Below are 19,692 nucleotides of genomic sequence, written 5' to 3' on the forward strand. Positions count from 1 at the left end.
GATGGAATCTGGATGACAAAATGACATTTACTTGGGTTGGGATGGAAAGCGTTGCTGGTTATGAGCGATATGGACGGCGCATTTTTGGGAGATACGATACCTCGAGGTACCTTACTTTGCCTATCAAGTTAAGGATGGGATGGATAGCATATAGGTCAGACCTGGAGTTTGAATGCATACCACATCGATATAACATCTAATACATATTCTTTTTTTATGTCTCCCATATTCTTCATCGTCTAGCCACATCTGAGTCATGGCCATTGCACCACGATGAGGCTTATACCATAGTAGCATACTCACCCCACGAGAGTATTTCGTCGACTCCTATCCGATCGAACATCCTTCCTCCCGATAATCGTCTCAAGAGCCTGCGTCAACGCCTTAGCATCATACCTCCCACCTCGACCCTTCTCATCCTTCGGCCCATACAACCTCGTCGCATCAATACCCAGTTGTCCAAAATACTGTTTATCCACCTTCGGCGACGTCGGACCCTCGATGTAAATAACATGCGTCACATACTTATTATACTCTTCTTCTGAAGGTTTTGGCAGACCTCGTGAGTCAGCGAGAGCATTTGCAATAGCGCCAACAAAGTCTAATCCCGTAAAGGGTGATGTGGAAGGTCCCGTCTCACGGTCGGTTGTGCCATTAAGGATGAGAATCTTGTTGCGCACGTGTGGACTCGTAATGGCGTCTCCTACTCCGCGTAGGACGAGACTGGGAATTAGTGAGGTGAACAAAGATCCGATACTGTATACTACGCTGTGCACGGATCGGAGGGCGTCCAGGACTCTTGGGTTGGCGGGCATCTTGATCTCTTCACCGTATGGATTGATGTACCATAGTCGTGAGATCCTGGCTGGTAGATCCTCTTCTTGTTCTTTGGAGAAAGCAATTGCTGGTCGTCGCAGTGCAGGTAGTGTGCCGGGTAAGTTTGCGTCCTCTACATGATGGTGATCATGATCCCACGGGTCATTTCGCGTTACCGATGGGCTATGCACACCCGCTGATGTCCCAGGTACAGCAGCCGTGGGAGCACTGGGATGAGAAATGTCATTTTGACCAGTGATTATCATGCCATCTTCCAGTCCAGCAGCGATATGACTGGCAAAGTTAGTGTTGAGCGCCGGAAGGACCGCTATTCTATCCGGCACAGAACAGATAGAGCTCAATAGGTAAATAGCAGCCTCAAAGCTACCCGTAAAGAGACGAGCACCAGTGAGGAAGAGGTTTCCAATACTAGCACCAGAATAGTCAAAGCGACTACTCGGCTTCATGCGCTTCACAACCTCAAGATTGAAGCTATTGAGATAAGACCGGATAAGCTCCCGTTTAGGCGACGAGATGTCCTCCCAAAGTGGATGCGTAGCCTCCAAGATCTCAAACCATTCCGATCTAGCAACAGCGTAGTTCTTGGGAAGGCGGTGATTGAAGAAGTGCTTAATAGCCGCGGTCTCCGGGTTTCCATCGTTGGGAATAAGGCGAACAAGTCTAGACCTCACATCACCGATACCTTTTTTATTTCCAGTTAGCATTAGTATGCCATGCCACGTGGTAGCATTGACTAACCTGGTCCACCAAAGACGCGAATGATCTCACTACTGCTACCGCCATTGTCGGAGATGGGGATCACGTAGCTGAGGGCGCAGTGATTCGCTTCTCGAAGACTCTCGAAGACATCGACGAGGTTGTTAGCGGCGCTACCGCCTGAAAAGACGACTATGCCTGTTACTGAAGGTTGTGAAGCTGGGACGGGCGTGATGGGGCGTCGAGGGGTGGAGGGTCCACTGGAGTTTGGGAGCTGGAGACCGAGGCCGTTAAACTGAGCCATGGATTGATCGATCGGGAGTATTATGTGATTTGTTTAGATGAGATGGTAGACTTGATAGTGGTAGATGTTGATGACAGATGACAGTTGGCGGGGCTAGAGGTACCTAAGCCCCGGTATTACAAGGCTAAGGCTACGAATTGGTTGCTTGGCCCGATAACCATGCAATTGTTTACTTTCAATTCAAAGAAGATACAGATTCGTTATCACAGATTCATGATAATCGCAATACCAACGAGGACATAAAGGTATGTGCTAGTCCAAGCTTCAATGCATGCAGCTACTGCAGATGCATTCTGCATGAACCACGAGTCATTAGAACAACGTGGCATACAACCCAATGACAAGATCTCAACGTCAACTCCAGCACCGCACCCTCTAGAACAAACCACCGTCCCTCCATCCCACCGAAGCGGTAACGCCCCGAGCGGCTCTACTCTCTAAACTCGGAAGGCATTGACGAATCTCGGATCCGCGTGGGTCTTTGTGGACTCCGTAAACCCGAAAAAATATGAATGGCCTCACCATCGGAATTCTTAGTCCAAAGCCCGCAATTGGTTCTCCATAGTTTTTCTTCTCCATCACCTTTTCGGCAGTTGAAGCTTCAATTGCCACTAAAACGTCAAGATGTATCCACTCGGGACAGTTACGTCAGTATCGTAGCTTCATTCAAAGAAACAATTCTTACAAATCTCATGCACAGACATTGTTTCCTTACAAATCTCCATCTTTCGAGCATCGTCAGTTCTGTTTATAGAGTTTTTTGTTGTTCTGTAAAGATATATAAGACTACATCTAGACCCGTCTGCTACAACTCATCATACAAACAACCTTCTCCCAAACAACAAACACCAACAAACACATCTTCACAATGTCTATTCCTCAGTCTGTTAAGCAGTGGACCATTCCCTCTCGGGATGCCAAGGACTTCAGTGGTATGAAGTTCGGTGAGGCTCCCGCTCCTGAGCTCGGTGACGGTCAGGTCCTCGTCAAGCGTAAGTCTTCTCATCAACATCTTATGATGCCTCATCTAACACTTCACAGTCCAGGGTGCTTCCCTCAACTACCGTGATCTCATCCTCCCTATCGGCCGATACCCCTTCCCCGCCAAGGATGGTGTCGTCCCCGGCTCCGATGGTGCCGGTACCGTCCTCGCCGTCGGCAAGAACGTCACCCGCTTCCAGCCCGGCGACAAGGTCGTCACCCTCTTCAACCAGGGCCACATCGGCGGTTCTCTCGACAACCTCTCCGTCCAGACCGGTCTCGGTGGTGTCATTGACGGTACCTTCCGATCCGTCGGTGCTTTCGACGAGCAAGGTCTTGTTCCCATGCCCAAGGGTCTTGAGTTCCACGAGGCCGCTACTCTCACCTGCGCCGGTCTGACCGCCTGGAACGGTCTCTACGGTCTTGAGGGCAAGAAGCTCCTGCCCGGCCAGTGGGTCCTTACCCAGGGTACCGGTGGTGTTTCTATCTTCGCTGTTCAGTTCGCCAAGGCTGCTGGCGCCAAGGTCATCGCTACCACCAGCTCCAGCGAGAAGGCCAAGCTTCTCGAGAAGCTCGGTGCTGACCACATCATCAACTACAAGGAGACTCCCGAGTGGGGAGCCAAGGCCAAGGAGATCACCGGCGGTGCTGGTGTCGACCACATCATTGAGGTCGCCGGTCCCTCTTCCATGAAGCAGTCTCTCAACGCCATCAAGATCGACGGTGTCATCTCCATCATCGGCTTCGTCGGTGGCACTGGCCAGAACGACCCCGGATTCCTTGACTGCCTTTCCAACCTCTGCACCACCCGCGGTCTCCTTGTCGGAAGCCGAACCCAGATGGAGGACATGTGCCGCGCTGTCGAGGCCAACATCGAGAAGCTCCGCCCTGTTGTCGACCCCAAGATCTTCAGCCTGGAGCAGCTCCGTGAGGCTTACGAGTACCAGTGGTCTGGCCAGCACCAGGGCAAGGTCTGTGTCAAGATTGAATAAGCGATGATTTATGAGAAAAGTAATGCCGGGTGTAGAGCCTGGCTTTGATGTTATATAGAATAATTGATACCACATTTTCACACGAACCATGATCCCAAGGAACATTTCTAGTGACGCGCAATATTTGAGAAACAAATTAGATCCCTCTAATGAGTGAGTTGATATTCCATAACTCGATCAACAATAATTATATCCCCTCAGGCTGATGGCAATGCCTGGTATTCCCATACTGAATTGTCCTCCACCCCAATGTCCACCATCTAAACCAGCAATCTATATGATTCCATTACAAAAGAAAACGCGTGTCCTTAAAGAGCGAGAGCGGCGACACCAGCCACAATACCACCAAACAAGCTGTATCTGTTGGACGATCCACCGTTGACAATAACCGTGCTGGGTGTAGGAACAGGAACGACGGGAACACCAGGAGTCTCTGGGCTGGGCAGAGGAACAGGAGTACCAGGGTTGGGGAGGACAGGAGGAACAGAAGCGGTATCAACAGGAGGAGGAACAATAACCGCAGTCGAAGATCCCTCAACAACGGGAGGTTGAGTCTCGCCCGTGTTCACGCCGCCCTGAACAACAGTAGTCGTACCTCCACCGGAAAGAGTAAGAGTGTTGGTCTCGGCGCGAGTACTACCGCCTCCTTCGCCATTGCAGACGCTGCCGTTGGGACAGCAGCCGTACTGCGCATTGGTGCCTACTTCGCAGTAGGCAGTCGGAGGACAACCGCCGGCTTTGCTGGGACAGCAGGTCCAGTCTTCTTGGATACAGCCGGTACCACAGTCTTTGAGGCCCTGGTCCGCGCAGGGAACTTCGACGACTTGACGGACTGCGAGGAGGGGGAAGCTGGGCGAGTATTGCACCGCGGCGAGAGCGCCGGAAGCTGAAAGAGCGATGAGGAGGACCTTGTTCATTTTTGCTGCGTCGAGGTGATTATCGGAGCGAGTGTTTCGAAGCGAATGTCGAGAGGTATCTTGAGTGAAGGCTGAAGCTGAGAGTGAGTGAAGCTGATGGTGGTGATGAGGAATTTCGAGACATACCAAGGCCACGGGTTTATCGGGTTTATATGTCTTTGCTACCCGACGGCCAACCGTGTCTTTGATCTCAACTCTATCTTGATCAATTTGCCATCGCTTTTGTCTTTGCCGCGTGCGGTCTGCTCTTCACTTTGGGTTAAGACGCCCAAGACATTCCAGCCACTCCACCACCCGCAACCATCATTCCCTACTTGGCTCTTCCCATACCGGCCGAGTGTCTAGCCTTAATCGATGGATTCCAGATACTGTCTTATCTATTTTCGCCGTTACTGTAGAAAATGGTCGTTTCTTCCACGTTTTTCTCTTTGCGCCCGGCGTTGTCTTCTTTCAAGGTTCCCGACTCCGGTGGGCCCTTGATAGTCAGGGCCAATTGCCTGAAGTTGTCTTATGCGGCGGTATCCGTTTGGTGGCTGCTTTCGGTGGTGCTGGGGTAACTAGATCGGTGCCTTGTTCCTGATTGATGTCTGTGAATTGACGGAATACGAGAGTTCCTTGTCGGAAGGAGAATTGTCTGTGCCAAGGGCCATGGTTGATGTCATTGTGGGAGTTCAGGAACAGGACCGGCTTTAATCGACTTGGCAATCGGCTAGATCTGCGACAAGGTCGCGCGACTTAGCCTTGGACCGTCGTTAATCGTATTGGCTAGTCGCGTTCCTTCCTTTCTGGGCATCGAAGGATCACAAGACCTGGTGATCAAGATCGCGAGGAACAAATCTGAGTATGGGTCCACTTGTCGACTGTAGTCTCTACCGCACCCGCCTTTCCATCCTATGTTTTGCTGTTCGATACTAAGCTGTCGGAAAAACCACGCGATTCTATGATTAATGTCTGCAATTACGATTGTGTATTGAATTTAGATAGCGACACATAGTCTAGTTCTTAGTTCCCCAGGCTTCCTGCAGAAAGTCCTTGACACTAACTGGCTCGATATCAGGAAACTCCTTGTTCAACGTCCTACTCTCATCAAGATCAAAACCACCAGTCTCTACCCATGAGCCATAGGCTGCCATCACACTTTGTAACACAGCCTTGGGCACAAAGTCGTACATAGGAACATGGCCAGGTAGTTCAGTCAAATGTCCCTTCTTCAACGTCTCGATATCGTCGTGAGTGACAGTGAATTTATCTCCTTGAGTAATGTTAGCTTTCTGTGCCTCGGTTTCCCACTGACAAACAACATACCTGTGGCTTCTTCCGCAATCTTAACCATCTCATTCATCGTAACTTTATCACCAATGATAAACGTCCTTTGCTCCCACTTCTCCAGGTCAAGAAAGGCAGCAACATATCTTGCCACGTCCTTGCTAAACGTGAACGTAACGGGAACGTCTCCAGAACCTGGAATAGCAGCTGTTCGATGTTTGATATCCAAAAAGGTAGCGGCGTTGTGCAAATAAGACTTCGTTGCAGAAGAACCCCAGAAATCAACAAAGAAGCCGTTGTGGATAGATGTCCACTCGAGCTTTGTTTTTCGAAGCTCTTCTTGAGCGCGGAACTTGTTGTTTGCTGAGTTTGCTTGTTTGGTGTGTCTGTTAATGTATGTCAGCTCCAACTCTCTTTATCTTGCTGAGTTATTTAGAAATCAAAGGTTGCTTACTCTTCTGTGTGAGGCAAACCCCAATCACTTGAAATAAACCGCTTTGTCGACTGAGATGCTTCTGCCGCTTGGATGAGTTCGAGTTCTGGAGGTGTTGGACCATTCATGCCGAATGTTGAGATAATGGTGTGGACATTGTGCTTTTCGAAGAGTTGGGTGAGGGCATCGACGTCGTGGGAGTCAACCGCCAGGATGGGAGCGCCAAGCTCTTGTTCCAAGGATTTGTTTTCCTTTAACTCCAGTTAGTCAAACTGTCATACCTGACTAGATTGGAAGATTTACTTCTCGGCTAAGGACAACGACTTCATGTTTTCCTGCTGCAACAATAGCCTCGACTATGGTACGGCCAACTTTGCCTGTACCGCCTGCAACTGCAACAGTGACCATTTTGATGTTGATAATGAGGTGAAGAGTAGAATAATCTGTATGTTATTGGGTAAGGCGAACGTTGGATTGAACTTCTATCAAAGCCTTGGTCTTGTGTCTTTATATATGACTAGGAATATGCAGCTATATCCATTTCTAATCAGCATATCAAAAGCTGATGCGCGGAAAACGGAATTTGGCAATTTTCCGTCAATTGTCAGCAACCGCTTATTTTTCGTATTCCAGCTTCCAATTACAGCCAAGTCGTTGTGATTATCTCCGCCGTATTTCTGTGCTTATGCTGCTGAACTGCGGCTCAGCTTGTGCTTAAAATCGATAAATCCGACATAGCGCCAACGCAGATAAAATCCACTTCTCGATGGTCAGACCCTTGCTCGCTCTAAAGTCCCATTTTGACGCTTTGGGAAATTGTCTCTGAGTCTAGTTCCTGATCGAATTCCAGTGCCTGACGACATTGAGACACTATTGAATAAGGTTTCAGGGCGACGAGACCTAGATTTGATCGATCTGCACTAGTGATCTCTACTAATGATTGGTCAGGCCAGGAACAAGATTTTGTGCCCTGTGGGTTTCTTGCTCCTGAGCGTTGACTGGCCTCGGCATGGTGATCCGTGGAGTTGCCGAACGCTGGCGGAGATGATTGATATAAAAAGACTTATTTCCCGACTACTTCCACCGAAGGGCATGTATCCAAGAACTCTGGCCCCAGCAGTATAAATAAAGATCTTTGTGTAGGGTAAAATCCAAAGGCTTTGTCCTCTGAGACAATGTGCATGATTCATCAACAGTCACTTACGGACCAGCAGAACTGAAACTGTCTTGAAGCCATCGAGGAATGTCTCGCATTGGAAATTCATACATAATCGTAGGTTTTCTTCTACTACCTTTGAAAAATTCCTGTTTGGACTGGGTATTGACGTTGAAACTCACGCTGTCTCTCCCGCGGTATGTTCCGCGCCTTTCACCAACGACCGCATAAACATCTTTCTTGCCTCATCCACGATGACCACCACCGTCCGCCATACCGAAGACAAATCAATAAAAAAGACGAGACAAAAGGCTAGTTGGTGTAAAATGAACCTCTCCCATCCTCTCCAAAAGCACTCAGAGATTTCCTTCCAGTATTGGATATGACTATCATCGTCCCTGTACTGCCATGTTCCCAAGTCTTCAGAACTGAGGCGAGGGCTGGTATATGCGAATGCCCAAGCTATACCGAACACTATGAGCTATGCTATCAATATGGTCCCAAAAGCCCCCAAAGCTCGAGATCTCCCGATTTGTGGTAAGAGGATGATGCAGAATGGGTAGAGAAGGGCCAAGCACAACTGGCAGACCAATAGCCTGATGACGCTTTCAACGTCGAACACTTGGCTTGGAGGTGAGCCCTCCGAGGTGAAAAAGCCAAAAAGATCGGGAATCTGTAGGGTTTCAGACTGGATTGAGTACCATCGAGCGGCCAGGTCGAATTTCCAACGACTCACGACATGATGAGATGCTAAGGGATCAATCATGTCCAAGACTACTGTTGAAAATTATCAGACCTCTGGTAACTCGGGAAACGATTACCTTGAAAGTTACTTACTGCCGTGCGGATTGGGAGGTTGTGGTGATGATTAAAGGAGAAGAAGGAATCAGGAGCAGCTCAGGGAATTTTACATCTTGTAAGTAACTTTGTATTAGGGCTCAATAGAAGAGCAAGCTTTGGGGGTTCTTATAGGTGACAAGTAAAGCTTAATTTCCATTGCTGCAATAGGGTTGGGCACATTGATATGATTTTGAGAACTTTGAACAGGCAGCAGAAATTGGCCTCTTAAGTCTCACTGAGGATCTCTGTCCTGGCGAGGACCCCTAGCCATGATTTTACTTGATAACGTCGCGATAACGGCAATACCACTGCAATAGACATTTGGAAATATAAAGATTTTTCTCTTCTCGAAATCATCGCAATGATAGAGATTGGAAATTGGAAAAGTTCATTGCAGTTTTTACTGGTTTTGTTACCGGTTATCAAAGGCACAAGGAGCCAGACTGACCTTAGAAAATTAGAAAGAACAACAACCAGAATTATTTAGAATCGTCATATGGAAAATACCAAAGAGCTCTTGCCTATTCTTTGATGTCTTTTGGTGAGTAATCTTAGCCTACGCGGAAAGGTGAGAGAAATCCAATCACCACGCGTTATCCAGTCACCCTCTAACGGATTCACTACAACGGACCAATCTCTCCAATCCCAACAGCCAGGTAATGATTCCAAACACACATTCACTTCAACTTCTCTTTCCCCCGCACGATGTTTCGGAGTTTGCTTCTTAATACGATCATAGATGCATATTTCGGGCGGTGAGAAATATCGATTATCCTCTTATGACGACAACATAACCGTCATTTCTAGGTCAATTTTCCTCAGCGGTTTTTAATCCGGTGGATTCTATTGGACCCCGGAGCTTTTTGGATGTCTTTGGCTTGGCACTATGTTTGATTGATGGTGTTTGCTGCACATCTACTATCGATATGCTTTTACGATGTGTCAACGATCCGGAGGTAATCTCCGGGCAGTAGTGCTTTCTTTGTATGCGCGACGACATGATACTTGACAATTGGGAGGAATGGGTTGTGAGAAGAGGGTTATAAGGTATGCCCTGCTCTGCCTTATTTAGTCCTGTTCTCGTCTCCTCATCCTGAAGTGGTCTGCATAGAAATCTTCACCATGGAGAACTCCAACCAACTGGACCCGCGCCAACATCCCCTCCAGGCTATTGGCAATGCCATCAGTGCTGAAGCACAAGGAGAGCGCAGACCTCCTCGCTCAAGTCATATGATGGGTGCCAATGAAGGACCAGCTGATGTTATCGCCAAGGTGTCTGGTGCCGTGAGTGGAGGGAAGAGAGAAGATGATGGCGCTTACTTTACCAACAACGAAGGCCACCCCTTCCCTGATCCGTATGTTTTTTGATATTATCGTGCTCAGAAATGTACTGATGCTTGTCTAGGGCGCATAGCAAGACAGTTGGAGGCATGCCGCTGATCAGCGACACCTTTTTGTTGCAGTAAGTTTCCCTCTTCGCCTTATGAATTTCAAATCTGACATTGAGATAGGAAGCAGCAGCACTTCAACAGATCCAAGAACTTGGAACGTATGTACAGCACTGTCTATGAAGTTGGATATAGACTTACACATCTTAGGCATGGTCCATCCTTGTGGCTCCGGCGCTTTTGGATATTTTGAGTGCACTCAAGATGTCACCGACCTCACAGTAAGCCAGGCTACAATATGAGACATATCTACAACGACTGATCATATCGTAGAAAGCCAACTTCCTTTCGTCTAAAGGAGAGAAGACTCCGGTCTTTGTCAGATTCTCCACTGTCACTCTTGGAAGAGAGTTTCCGGATGAGGCTCGCAACCCTCGAGGTTTCGCTATCAAGTTTTACACCATGGAGGGAAATTATGATCTTGTTGGTCTGAACTTTGTGAGCTTTCCGTTCTACTCTCAATAAGTCCATACTGACTCCGCAGCCCGTCTTCTTCTGCCGTGACCCTATCCAAGGACCAGACGTCATCCGCTCCCAATATCGCAACCCAACCAACTTCCTCCTGGACCATGACGCCCTCTTCGATCTCTTGGCCAACACCCCCGAAGCGAACCATGCAGGACTCATGTTCTTCAGTGACCACGGCACCCCCCACGGCTGGCGCTTCAACCATGGCTACGGCTGCCACACCTTCAAATGGGTCAACTCCAACGGAGAGTTTGTCTACATCAAGTACCACTTCATCGCCAAACACGGCCAAAAGCAGTTTACCGACAGTGAAGCAATGCAGATGTGTGGTGAAGATCCTGATTACTCCAAGAGAGATCTCTGGGGGGCTATTGAGAAGGGTGAGGAGATTGAGTGGACTGCACATGTGCAGGTCATGGATCCTAGACAGGCCGATCCTGATAAGCTTGGGTTCGATCCTTTTGATGTTACAAAGGTTTGGCCGAGATCGCAGTTCCCGATGAAGGAGTTTGGAAGACTTGTGCTTAACAAGAACCCCGAGAACTTCCATCGGGATGTTGAGCAGGCTGCTTTCTCTCCAGGCAGCATGGTCCCCGGTATCGAAGACTCGCCCGATCCTCTTCTTCAATTCCGCATGTTCTTCTACCGCGACGCCCAGTACCACCGAATCGGCGTCAACCTGCACCAAATCCCCGTCAATTGTCCCTTCATGGCAAAGTCCTACGCCTCACTGAACTTTGATGGGCCAATGCGTACAGATGCCAATCATGCGGGCAACAAGCAATACGCCCCTAACAGTTTCGCTCACAAATTCAGACCTGACGCAGCCGAGGCTCCTTACCAGGTGAACGACAACATCGTGAGTAGGTCTAGTCACTATTGGCACGAGGGTAAGAAGAACGACTACGACCAAGCCAAGGAGCTTTGGACAAGAGTTATGAGTGAGCAGGAGAAGAAGAATACTTGCTACAACACAGCCAAGGGTCTTCGACGTGTCAAGTATCCCGAGATCCAGGTAAGCATGCATAGTTATCCCTTAATTAACACAAGCTGACTTCCCCTTAGAGCAAGTATTTGGCGCAGGTATACAACATCTCAGAGGACTATGCGCAGGGTATCTACGATCTTTTGGAGAAGCCAGAGTTTGAGTTCTCCAAGGTCAAGGAACTTGCTGAGACTGCGCAGGAGTGGTACAAGGAGCCCAAGTTCAGACCTGGACCTGGATCGAAGCTGACGGGATATCCTCCTGAGGCTGCGGTGTACCAAGCATGAGGCGTATCAGATCGAGTTAGTAGGATACTTTCCCTCAATTGAACGTTGTCTCCAATCGATCATACCTTCTTTCATGATCGGAAATATGCAGTATTTGCATAATCCCGATGGTGGTTTGGACTCAACCTATGCTACGTGCCTCTTCAATTCCCAATCTCTGTGCTATTTTGCGCATCGTGGGCTGTTTCGAAGCAACACCAAAGTTCCATGCAGTTTATGACGCTTATATCTGACCCCTGTACATGCAGCGCTTGGAGTTAGCGGGGATAACAAGCAGAGTTTCTCGCGAAAAAGACAAGACATGAATCGGGATAAAATCGCGACGATTTATAAAGCCGAGTCGATAAGCTAAAGATGAACGAAGGATTCAGTGGGGAATTCCTCCAACGGCAAGTCTGGACTGATAAGGTTGAATAGCCTCAATTCTCGGCAGATCGTCTTACATGCCAGGACGACATATTATAAGAACACCTGCCCTATCACCAATTGTACCATAGACAACAGCAATTAAAACACAAACCAAAAGCAGCAAAAATGGCATCAGACGAATTGAGAGCTGTCCTTCAAACGGTCATAGACGACTTCAGAGGCTGGCCGCTGGCCCCGATAATGCACAACCCCTCCGAAGCTGATCTTTCCTACGAAGACATCTACTTCCCCTCCGACGACGGCGTCCCTTTAGAAGGCTGGTTCATCCCCTGCGCAAACTCCAACAAGATCATAATCGCCAACCATCCACACTGGTTCAACCGTGCAGGCATCCCCTCCCATCTCGAACCCTGGAATAATCTCATGCCCGGCAACGACTTTGAAGTTAATTTCATCCCTGACTACAAGATCCTCCACGATGGGGGGTATAATGTCCTTGTGTATGATCTTAGAAACCATGGTTTGAGCGGACAGGGAAATCAGGGTCTGTTTGGGTTCTTTGAATGGAGGGATGTGCTTGGATCGTTGAAGTATGTTCGTGGAAGAGAGGATTTGAAGGATATGACTATCGGACTATTCAGTCGTTGCGCCGGCGCAAACGCGACATTCTCAGCAATGCGCCATCGACCCGACACTTTTAAGGGTGTACGCTGCATGGTAGCACCACAGCCAATATCCGCCAAATCCTCCATCGGAAAACTCGTCAAGACAATGGGAGCACCGGAGTCATTCATGGAGGAAGCAGATCGGATGTTCTTCATGAAGACTAGCTTCCACATCAACCAGCTTGATCCACCCAGCGATGCGAAACATACTAATGTCCCGACGTTTTTGTACCAGGTGCGCGATGATCCTTGTACGACGCCGGCGGATGTGCAGTCTGTTTATGACAATATTCCTATTGAGGAGAAGAAGATCAAGTGGATTGAAGGGACTGAGAAGAGGTGGGATGGGTATACGTATTTCCAGAGGGAGCCGGAGCAGTTTTTGGAGTGGTATGCAAAGTACATGAACTAGGTCACTTAGATGGGGTAAATGCACGCTTTGTTGTTGAATCGAAGTTGATTGTTATTATTCTAAGTGTTCTGCTAGTGAAAGCAAGGGTATCGTCTATAGTATATGGTAGAAGAGAAGGAGAATTTAATCTATGGTGCTGTGAGAATCGCAATTTGAGAACTTCGCCGTCTCTTGGGTTCGGGGACCGTGTAAACGTTGTTCTTCCTCAAGGCCCTCGCCGAGCCCGAATCGCTGCCCTCCCGATCATCACTATCAGACGCTCTGGTCTGTTTGACCACAACCTCAACCTCTGTCCTCGTAGTCTTCTGAATACCGCCCTCCAAGTTGTTCATCTCAATATCGTCGTCGCCTGCTTGAACAAAGGTCAAGTTGCCGCCGATGAACATCGCTGAAGGGATGTGGCCCTTTCCGAGTTTGTTGCCGCTCTTTTGCTTAGGTTGGGTACTGCCGGACTTGGAGCCTGAGTAGTCGTAGCCGTTTCCGTTGCTGGCTTTTACGACTTTGATGATGAGATCGGCCATGTTCATTTCGATGTGGAGTTTGACGAGATAAGCGAGGGGGTGGAATTGGACGTAACTGGGGTTGTTAGCGAGAGATGGGCAGGATGGTGGAGAGGACTTACACAATGTCATTGGGGAGGGACATCATTGCGATAAGAAGGATCTGACTTCCGTTAGCATCTTCAAATGCAAGAAGTAAAGGGAGTGACTTACATCCATAGTCATGGAAACTGCAATCATACCCAAATTGAACTTGAACAGGCGAGTATACTTGGTGAGGCCGTTCGCAATAAGCCTCGAATGCACAAGATGGATAAAGTAAAGGTTCAATCCAGCGTCGACAAACAAAAAGATGACCTTTTCGATTCTATCCCAGACTTTGTTGATGCTGATCCAGGTCTGGTTAACCTCTAATCTGGCAGGGATCCAAATTGTAAAGACGCTGATGTTGATGCAAAGAATAATAACGAACGACCAGATCTTGAGCCATTTTGCTTTTCGGCGGTCGACCATGAGGATCGCAATTCGGTTGACGATGATTTGGATGAGTGCTTGAATCTGTATACACCAAAGAAAGACTGACACTGTTAGCCTCCCACCCAAGACACTCAAGATTAATACCATAGAGATGCTGGATGAACTTACTCAAAACAAAGAAAACCGGAAACCCGCCGGGAATGTAATTTCGTAGATAACACCAAGTGACAGCACTCATGAGACAACTGCTCGCCCACTCTAACCAAAGCAAGATAACATAATGGTTAAACTTCTTGCCTCTATGCCACGAGTCGATCGTTTGTCGTAGACCCTTGGCAAAAGTGAACATTCCGACGCCGAGCGATATGCCCCAGGCGATGCTGGCGATGTTCATGTCATTTGAGCCAGCCTTGACTTCTGTGAATGTTGGTCCTTTCCATAGATCTGACATTTTGGCGATAAATCTGCACTGCAGATGGGAACAATACTAGAAAGGAAAAGCGAAAAGAGTGTGGGATGAAGAGAGAGACATAAAGAACAACCTTCTAGAAGGGGAAGAACGGGTTTCATACATAGATATTGAAGCAAAGCATCGGTACTAAAGTGATCTGACCCGATCTCGTTGCTGTTAATCATAGTATGCATCACATTGAAGGGGAAGAAGCACGGACTTGAGAATCCATTTTCGCACAGATCTTCAGCAGGGGATCCTTGTTCGTAAGGCGAGACTTGATCTCCATTCGACCGTTGAAGATTTATCTGCAGATGTATTGCATTTCAGCTGATGTATCCTTGCTTTTGCAGAGGGATTAATTATCATCGACTAGGATACAGATTTTCCATCATCAAAGGACTCTTCAAGATGTTGAACAACAAACAATGCCTTCTTCACAGAATGATGAATGATGTCAGCTCACCCTGAAAGACAACAGCCCTACCTCTATACTAGTATTGCCCGACACTAACAAGTTCCAGAAGGCGCTGTAGTATGTTTCCAAACTCTCACCACGGAGCAGCAAGTGTCTTTGCTGACCACGACGAGTCAAGCCAGATGAATAGTGGACCCACGTCAACGGCCGCATAATACAGCCAATTCCTTTGCGAAAAAGAAAAAAATATTTGTTAATAATGATTAAAGTTTGAAAATGGGTGAAAGGAAGGAAGTTGAAAGGTGTTTGTGATGTTTGCTCGGTGAAGATCCGTTGATACGGCGTCAAAGAAGACCAGCCGTCGCAAGCATCTATTTGTTAGCATCTTATCGTCTAAACCAGGACCATCCTGGGTCATGTAAAAGTTCCTCACAAACAATCCTCCTTCAAAGATTGGATGACGAATGAGCTATCACAACTGACCAGATCTTGTAGGAACCCCTAAATTACGTATGTACAGCACAGTCTCTATAATTATCGCCGGCAGAGCGGATCTTCTTTAGCCTGTGAAACATGATTTGGCGCTACAGAGTTAGCGTCCGTTGATAGGGCTTTCATGAGCCTCGTGTACTTTGTTAAGCTCTACAGATCAGACAATCGTCTTGTTTCAGCTGTCATTCGTCAGTGAATACGGTGACGGTCATGCCGTACATAACAATTCAAGATCCGATCACCCTAATATGGTTACAATTCAAGATCGCGAGTGCCGGTAGATCATTGCAGTGACATCAACCTGGTCCTTGCTTCGGATCCGCTGCGGATTAGGAGATGAGGTTCGTTACAGCTGGTTCGGTCATGACCGTCGTCTTGGAATCGTATGGTCAGAGCCCAGCACAGGCACAAGACATTGGGCTGGTTGAGTCCAAGTGGCTTATGCCAGGACAAGCCTACTATCAACCACTGCCGAAGCAAGCTTGCCGTATTCAGGACTTCTTCTCACAACGGTGTTAAATGACCAGTGGCCAGTGAATATGGCCATCTTCCTTTTTATCTCTACCATGGTGTAAGTCCACAGGGAATATCGTCTGCACAGTTCAGAAAACCATCACGTTGGCTTAGGCGCAATGCTCCAAAAAAGAAGCTCACGATAGCAAAATGGTTCGCAAAGCATTTGGAAGATGCCTACTACGTCCACCCCTCAACCCCAACGCAGGAGAAGAGGAATTATTCCCTAGAGTTTGCTCCAGAGGCCAAGGGACGCACGTGTTTCGAGACAGGACGGGCTGGATTCGAACCAGCGATCTTAGACACGGGTGTGGTACCTCGGCCTACGCGATCAGGCCGCTACGCCACCATTACGCCCTTGGTTGGGAGACTCAACAATCTTACAGCTTAAATACCGTTTATAGAGTGTTCATTGGGAAGGTGAGGAGTTGAAATGGTCGTGGTGATGGTCGTTCTCTCCTTCCCGATGTTGCGGGATCAGTGGTGGTGCTTCAGATGTCGGGGCAGTCACATGTGGCCCAAGGTGGGGCCAGCGCGAACAGCGCTTTTGCTTGCAGAAAAAAAGGAAATACCGGAGGGACAACGCAGAGAGAAGTTCGATGCGAAACCACGGAGGTAAACTCAAGAACGAGAATATTTACGAGGAAGAGTTGTGGAGGATAATCCAGGAGGGTGTGAGAAACATAACGTCTCGTTCACGTGACCTTTTGGAACCGACCCACTAGCGGCTGTCATGATGGGGACTTGGAAGTGTAAGCGCGAAACGTGGGGGAATAACAACAAGAGAAAGCGATTTGTACACAAAGTAACTTGCAGAAAACAGAAAAGAAAAGAAAAAAGAAAGGAGTCGAAGCAACTGCTCATACATATGCCTAAGCTCTATTACAGAATGAGCTGTCTGGATTATTCACGGCATGGTACCTTAATGGCTCATGATGAATCCACTACAAATTCCGTACCATGAATATCTTATTTAGGTGCGTCATCAAAGCAGACAGAGCATATTGGCATAAAAATGACAATAAAGGCTAGGCAAGGAAATCGAACAACTGTAAACCTTAATCACGTACAGAGATTTCAAAAAAAGGGCTGTAATGGAACGCTCTAACCGTGAGGCCAGAGTGAGCCAGAACGTATAAGCCGAGGTACCACACCACACCGAGGCAGCAGGTATTACACATTATAACCTGAACCAAAGGCTGGTCCACTGCGCAAAAGTTTATAACGGAATTGAACCATCGTGAACTTTAATTATTAAAAGATCTTGGGAAAAAGGGGCGTAACGTGCGCTCTAACCGTGAGGCCAGAATGAACCAGATCGCATAGTTCGTGTGTTACACTTAGACAGCTGCTATTGAACAATATAAAGCAATGGGAAACTCAATATCCACACTTCCAAAAAGCTCGAGTTACAAGGGAATTGAGTCCCCTTGAATTTCAGTGTTTTTACTCACGTACATTAGTAGGTACTTGCTGTCGAGAGCAAATAAATTCGAGTTCCCTCGGTAGCTACAAATTACGGTGTATACAGTCGACTTCATCTACCTATACAATATCAGTTTATGCTCAAGCTGCTATAAGCTATAATTATTCTGTATTACCAGAGCCACTGACAATCATTTCTCGATTGTAAGTGCTAAACGCTAGCATTAATTAATGGATGACGACCTACCATCACCCCGCTAGAACCTGATTACTGTACAAACAACCAACCATCCATTACATCCAACGCATCACAAATACAACCCAGAATACTCAGCCACCCTTCCTTCACACCTCACTTATAAATCGCCTCTCAACAGGCCCTTCTTCCAAATCACAACCATGCCACCATGAAGAAAAGATCTCGCGCCTGCGAAGCCTGCCAGGCTCTCAAAGTCAAATGCGAACCCTCACCAAACGACCCATCAACATGCGAGCGCTGCACTCGCTTCAGTATCACCTGTGTTCCTGCTGCTAGAAAATGGCAAAGAGATAGAATTTCCGAGTTGGAGGAGCAGGTTAGGGCTTTGCAGGATCGGTTGGATGGGGTTTCTACGCAGGCTGCTACTTCTACCAGGGCGACTTCTGTGTTTTCGTCGGAGGGTAATTGGCCTGGAACAACTTTGTCTTCTGATCTTGGGTTTCTAGATGCTCATTTGGATTATGAGACGCAGGTGAAGGGTTTGGAAGTTTGTTCGTCGATGGCTGGACAATTTTGGTATCTCATTCCTTCGGTGGACGGGAGTTCGGCACGATCTTGGTTGGATACTATGAGGACAAAGACACCCATCAAACTCATGGCTGTATTTGCTGTGGCCCCTTCAGATGCAGGAATCGATCCACAAACTCAAGAGGAACTACGGACAAAGACGCTCGAGATACTGGGCAAGGCGGCAGTCGGTCTCAAAAGCCCATCAGTTGATCTCATCCAAGCTACTCTAATTATGAGTCTCTGGATAAGACCTTCTATCGACATGAACCACGGCAATCCTGTACAACTTGCATCTCTAGCCCACGATCTCTGCGTTGAACTCGGCCTAGGAGGTTCAGAAATGCAGACTTCCGCACCAGCATGGTTCTTCCGCATCCAAGGACCTCCCACGTTGGAAATGCAAAAGACATGGTTAGTCTCATGGATGACTTCAACAATGGCTGCTCTCGGTCTCAGGAGAGCACATTCCTTCGAATGGGGAACTTCACACTACGAAGCACTACACGCTTTGGAGGCCGATGGCTCAGACCCTCTGTTCTTGGAGATGCTTTACACAGTAAGGCTTCACGCTCAAGTCGCTTCCGGGTTGGAACTCTGCGATATCCACGCCTTCCATGATACAGACTCTGATATCGCGGCGGCTACAAGGGCACAAGCATACAACGACCTCAACGCCCTGAGCAGCAGACCGCTCGCACACGATGCTCAGCTTCGATTCTGGAGAATGCTAGCTGCCATCCACGTCAATGAGTCAGTTCTGCACACAGCCACCAACAAAATCCTCTTCGGATCACCCTATCTCGCCGAACGCATCGGCGTACACGACTTTGCCTGCCCCTCACAAATAACACCCACAACCGCAACGGCTCTGCGCTCCCTGGTCGAAGCATGCCATCTCGCCATTGACATCGTCCTCGAAATGGAACCCAGCTTGATCCTAAGCCTACCATCGCTCTGCTTCGGACCGTCGGTGAGCTACACGCTATCCATCCTTATCAAGACATTCGTGGCAGTGTCTGCACCAGGGAATACCTACAGCCAAGTCTTGACCCGCTCGGACCTACATGTCAGGGAAGCCATGAACAAGCTCATAACCGTGAAAGAGAATCTTCTCAAGCTTGATCCGCATATGGGTAACTGGAATACCAGGATCATAGGCTCTGTAGAGTGGTTATCTGTATGGCTGAATGACTACGAGAGCATCATCGAGCGATACGAGACGAATCTGGAAAGAGGAACAGCCGAGCAAGAAATCGACGTGCTCAGCCCCAATGGACATTTCTAGTTATCACATTCTTAATAATTAATTAATATTTATCGGATCATGAAGTTGTTCTAGAAGCTCAATTCAATGGCGAGCCGTCCAATAGTGAGATTCGCTTACTAGGTAGCTCCATATGTAACCGTGCCGCATTAAATTCCCCGTCTGTCAGAGTCACCAAATGACGTACACGACTCTTGCAGTTACCGGCATTAACGAGGCAGTGCTGAATTAAGGCTGTGTCCCCGGATAGGAATTAAGCTTGTCTATCCAGGGTCTTTGTTTTATGGGGACGGTCAATTTTTGCCGTTGAAGGTTTCAACTGGAGTT

The 19,692-nt window shown here is 48.0% G+C and overlaps 8 protein-coding genes across 8 annotated transcripts; 4 read left to right on the forward strand and 4 right to left on the reverse strand.

Annotated features, from left to right (window-relative positions):
* Positions 1–299: 299 nt before the first annotated feature.
* FIESC28_00895 (uncharacterized protein) lies at positions 300–1,837 on the reverse strand (the record flags this gene model as incomplete). Its single annotated transcript, XM_031155046.1, has 2 exons — positions 300–1,519; positions 1,576–1,837. 2 exons carry the CDS (start codon positions 1,835–1,837, stop codon positions 300–302), a joined length of 1,482 nt encoding a protein of 493 aa, XP_031020841.1.
* An 868-nt stretch (positions 1,838–2,705) lies between these two features.
* FIESC28_00896 (uncharacterized protein) lies at positions 2,706–3,810 on the forward strand (the record flags this gene model as incomplete). The annotated part of the gene is made up of 2 exons (XM_031155047.1): positions 2,706–2,829; positions 2,879–3,810. The coding sequence occupies 2 exons, from the start codon at positions 2,706–2,708 to the stop codon at positions 3,808–3,810; spliced, it is 1,056 nt and encodes a 351-aa protein (XP_031020842.1).
* A 308-nt stretch (positions 3,811–4,118) lies between these two features.
* On the reverse strand, positions 4,119–4,727 carry FIESC28_00897 (uncharacterized protein; the record flags this gene model as incomplete). Its single annotated transcript, XM_031155048.1, has 1 exon — positions 4,119–4,727. The coding sequence occupies one exon, from the start codon at positions 4,725–4,727 to the stop codon at positions 4,119–4,121; it is 609 nt and encodes a 202-aa protein (XP_031020843.1).
* Positions 4,728–5,722: 995 nt separating this feature from the next.
* Positions 5,723–6,834, reverse strand: FIESC28_00898 (uncharacterized protein; the record flags this gene model as incomplete). The annotated part of the gene is made up of 4 exons (XM_031155049.1): positions 5,723–5,979; positions 6,033–6,379; positions 6,448–6,677; positions 6,730–6,834. The coding sequence occupies 4 exons, from the start codon at positions 6,832–6,834 to the stop codon at positions 5,723–5,725; spliced, it is 939 nt and encodes a 312-aa protein (XP_031020844.1).
* A 2,710-nt stretch (positions 6,835–9,544) lies between these two features.
* FIESC28_00899 (uncharacterized protein) lies at positions 9,545–11,610 on the forward strand (the record flags this gene model as incomplete). Its single annotated transcript, XM_031155050.1, has 7 exons — positions 9,545–9,777; positions 9,828–9,884; positions 9,934–9,971; positions 10,021–10,091; positions 10,144–10,308; positions 10,355–11,353; positions 11,404–11,610. The coding sequence occupies 7 exons, from the start codon at positions 9,545–9,547 to the stop codon at positions 11,608–11,610; spliced, it is 1,770 nt and encodes a 589-aa protein (XP_031020845.1).
* Positions 11,611–12,144: 534 nt separating this feature from the next.
* FIESC28_00900 (uncharacterized protein) lies at positions 12,145–13,056 on the forward strand (the record flags this gene model as incomplete). The annotated part of the gene is made up of 1 exon (XM_031155051.1): positions 12,145–13,056. One exon carries the CDS (start codon positions 12,145–12,147, stop codon positions 13,054–13,056), a length of 912 nt encoding a protein of 303 aa, XP_031020846.1.
* Positions 13,057–13,184: 128 nt separating this feature from the next.
* Positions 13,185–14,484, reverse strand: FIESC28_00901 (uncharacterized protein; the record flags this gene model as incomplete). The annotated part of the gene is made up of 4 exons (XM_031155052.1): positions 13,185–13,632; positions 13,679–13,719; positions 13,770–14,134; positions 14,202–14,484. The coding sequence occupies 4 exons, from the start codon at positions 14,482–14,484 to the stop codon at positions 13,185–13,187; spliced, it is 1,137 nt and encodes a 378-aa protein (XP_031020847.1).
* Positions 14,485–17,739: 3,255 nt separating this feature from the next.
* Positions 17,740–19,386, forward strand: FIESC28_00902 (uncharacterized protein; the record flags this gene model as incomplete). Its single annotated transcript, XM_031155053.1, has 1 exon — positions 17,740–19,386. The coding sequence occupies one exon, from the start codon at positions 17,740–17,742 to the stop codon at positions 19,384–19,386; it is 1,647 nt and encodes a 548-aa protein (XP_031020848.1).
* Between the last annotated feature and the right edge of the window lie 306 nt (positions 19,387–19,692).

Source organism: Fusarium coffeatum, assembly GCF_003316985.1.
Source record: "Fusarium coffeatum strain FIESC_28 chromosome Unknown BRIP53273_contig_26, whole genome shotgun sequence".
Classification (NCBI taxonomy): domain Eukaryota; kingdom Fungi; phylum Ascomycota; class Sordariomycetes; order Hypocreales; family Nectriaceae; genus Fusarium; species Fusarium coffeatum.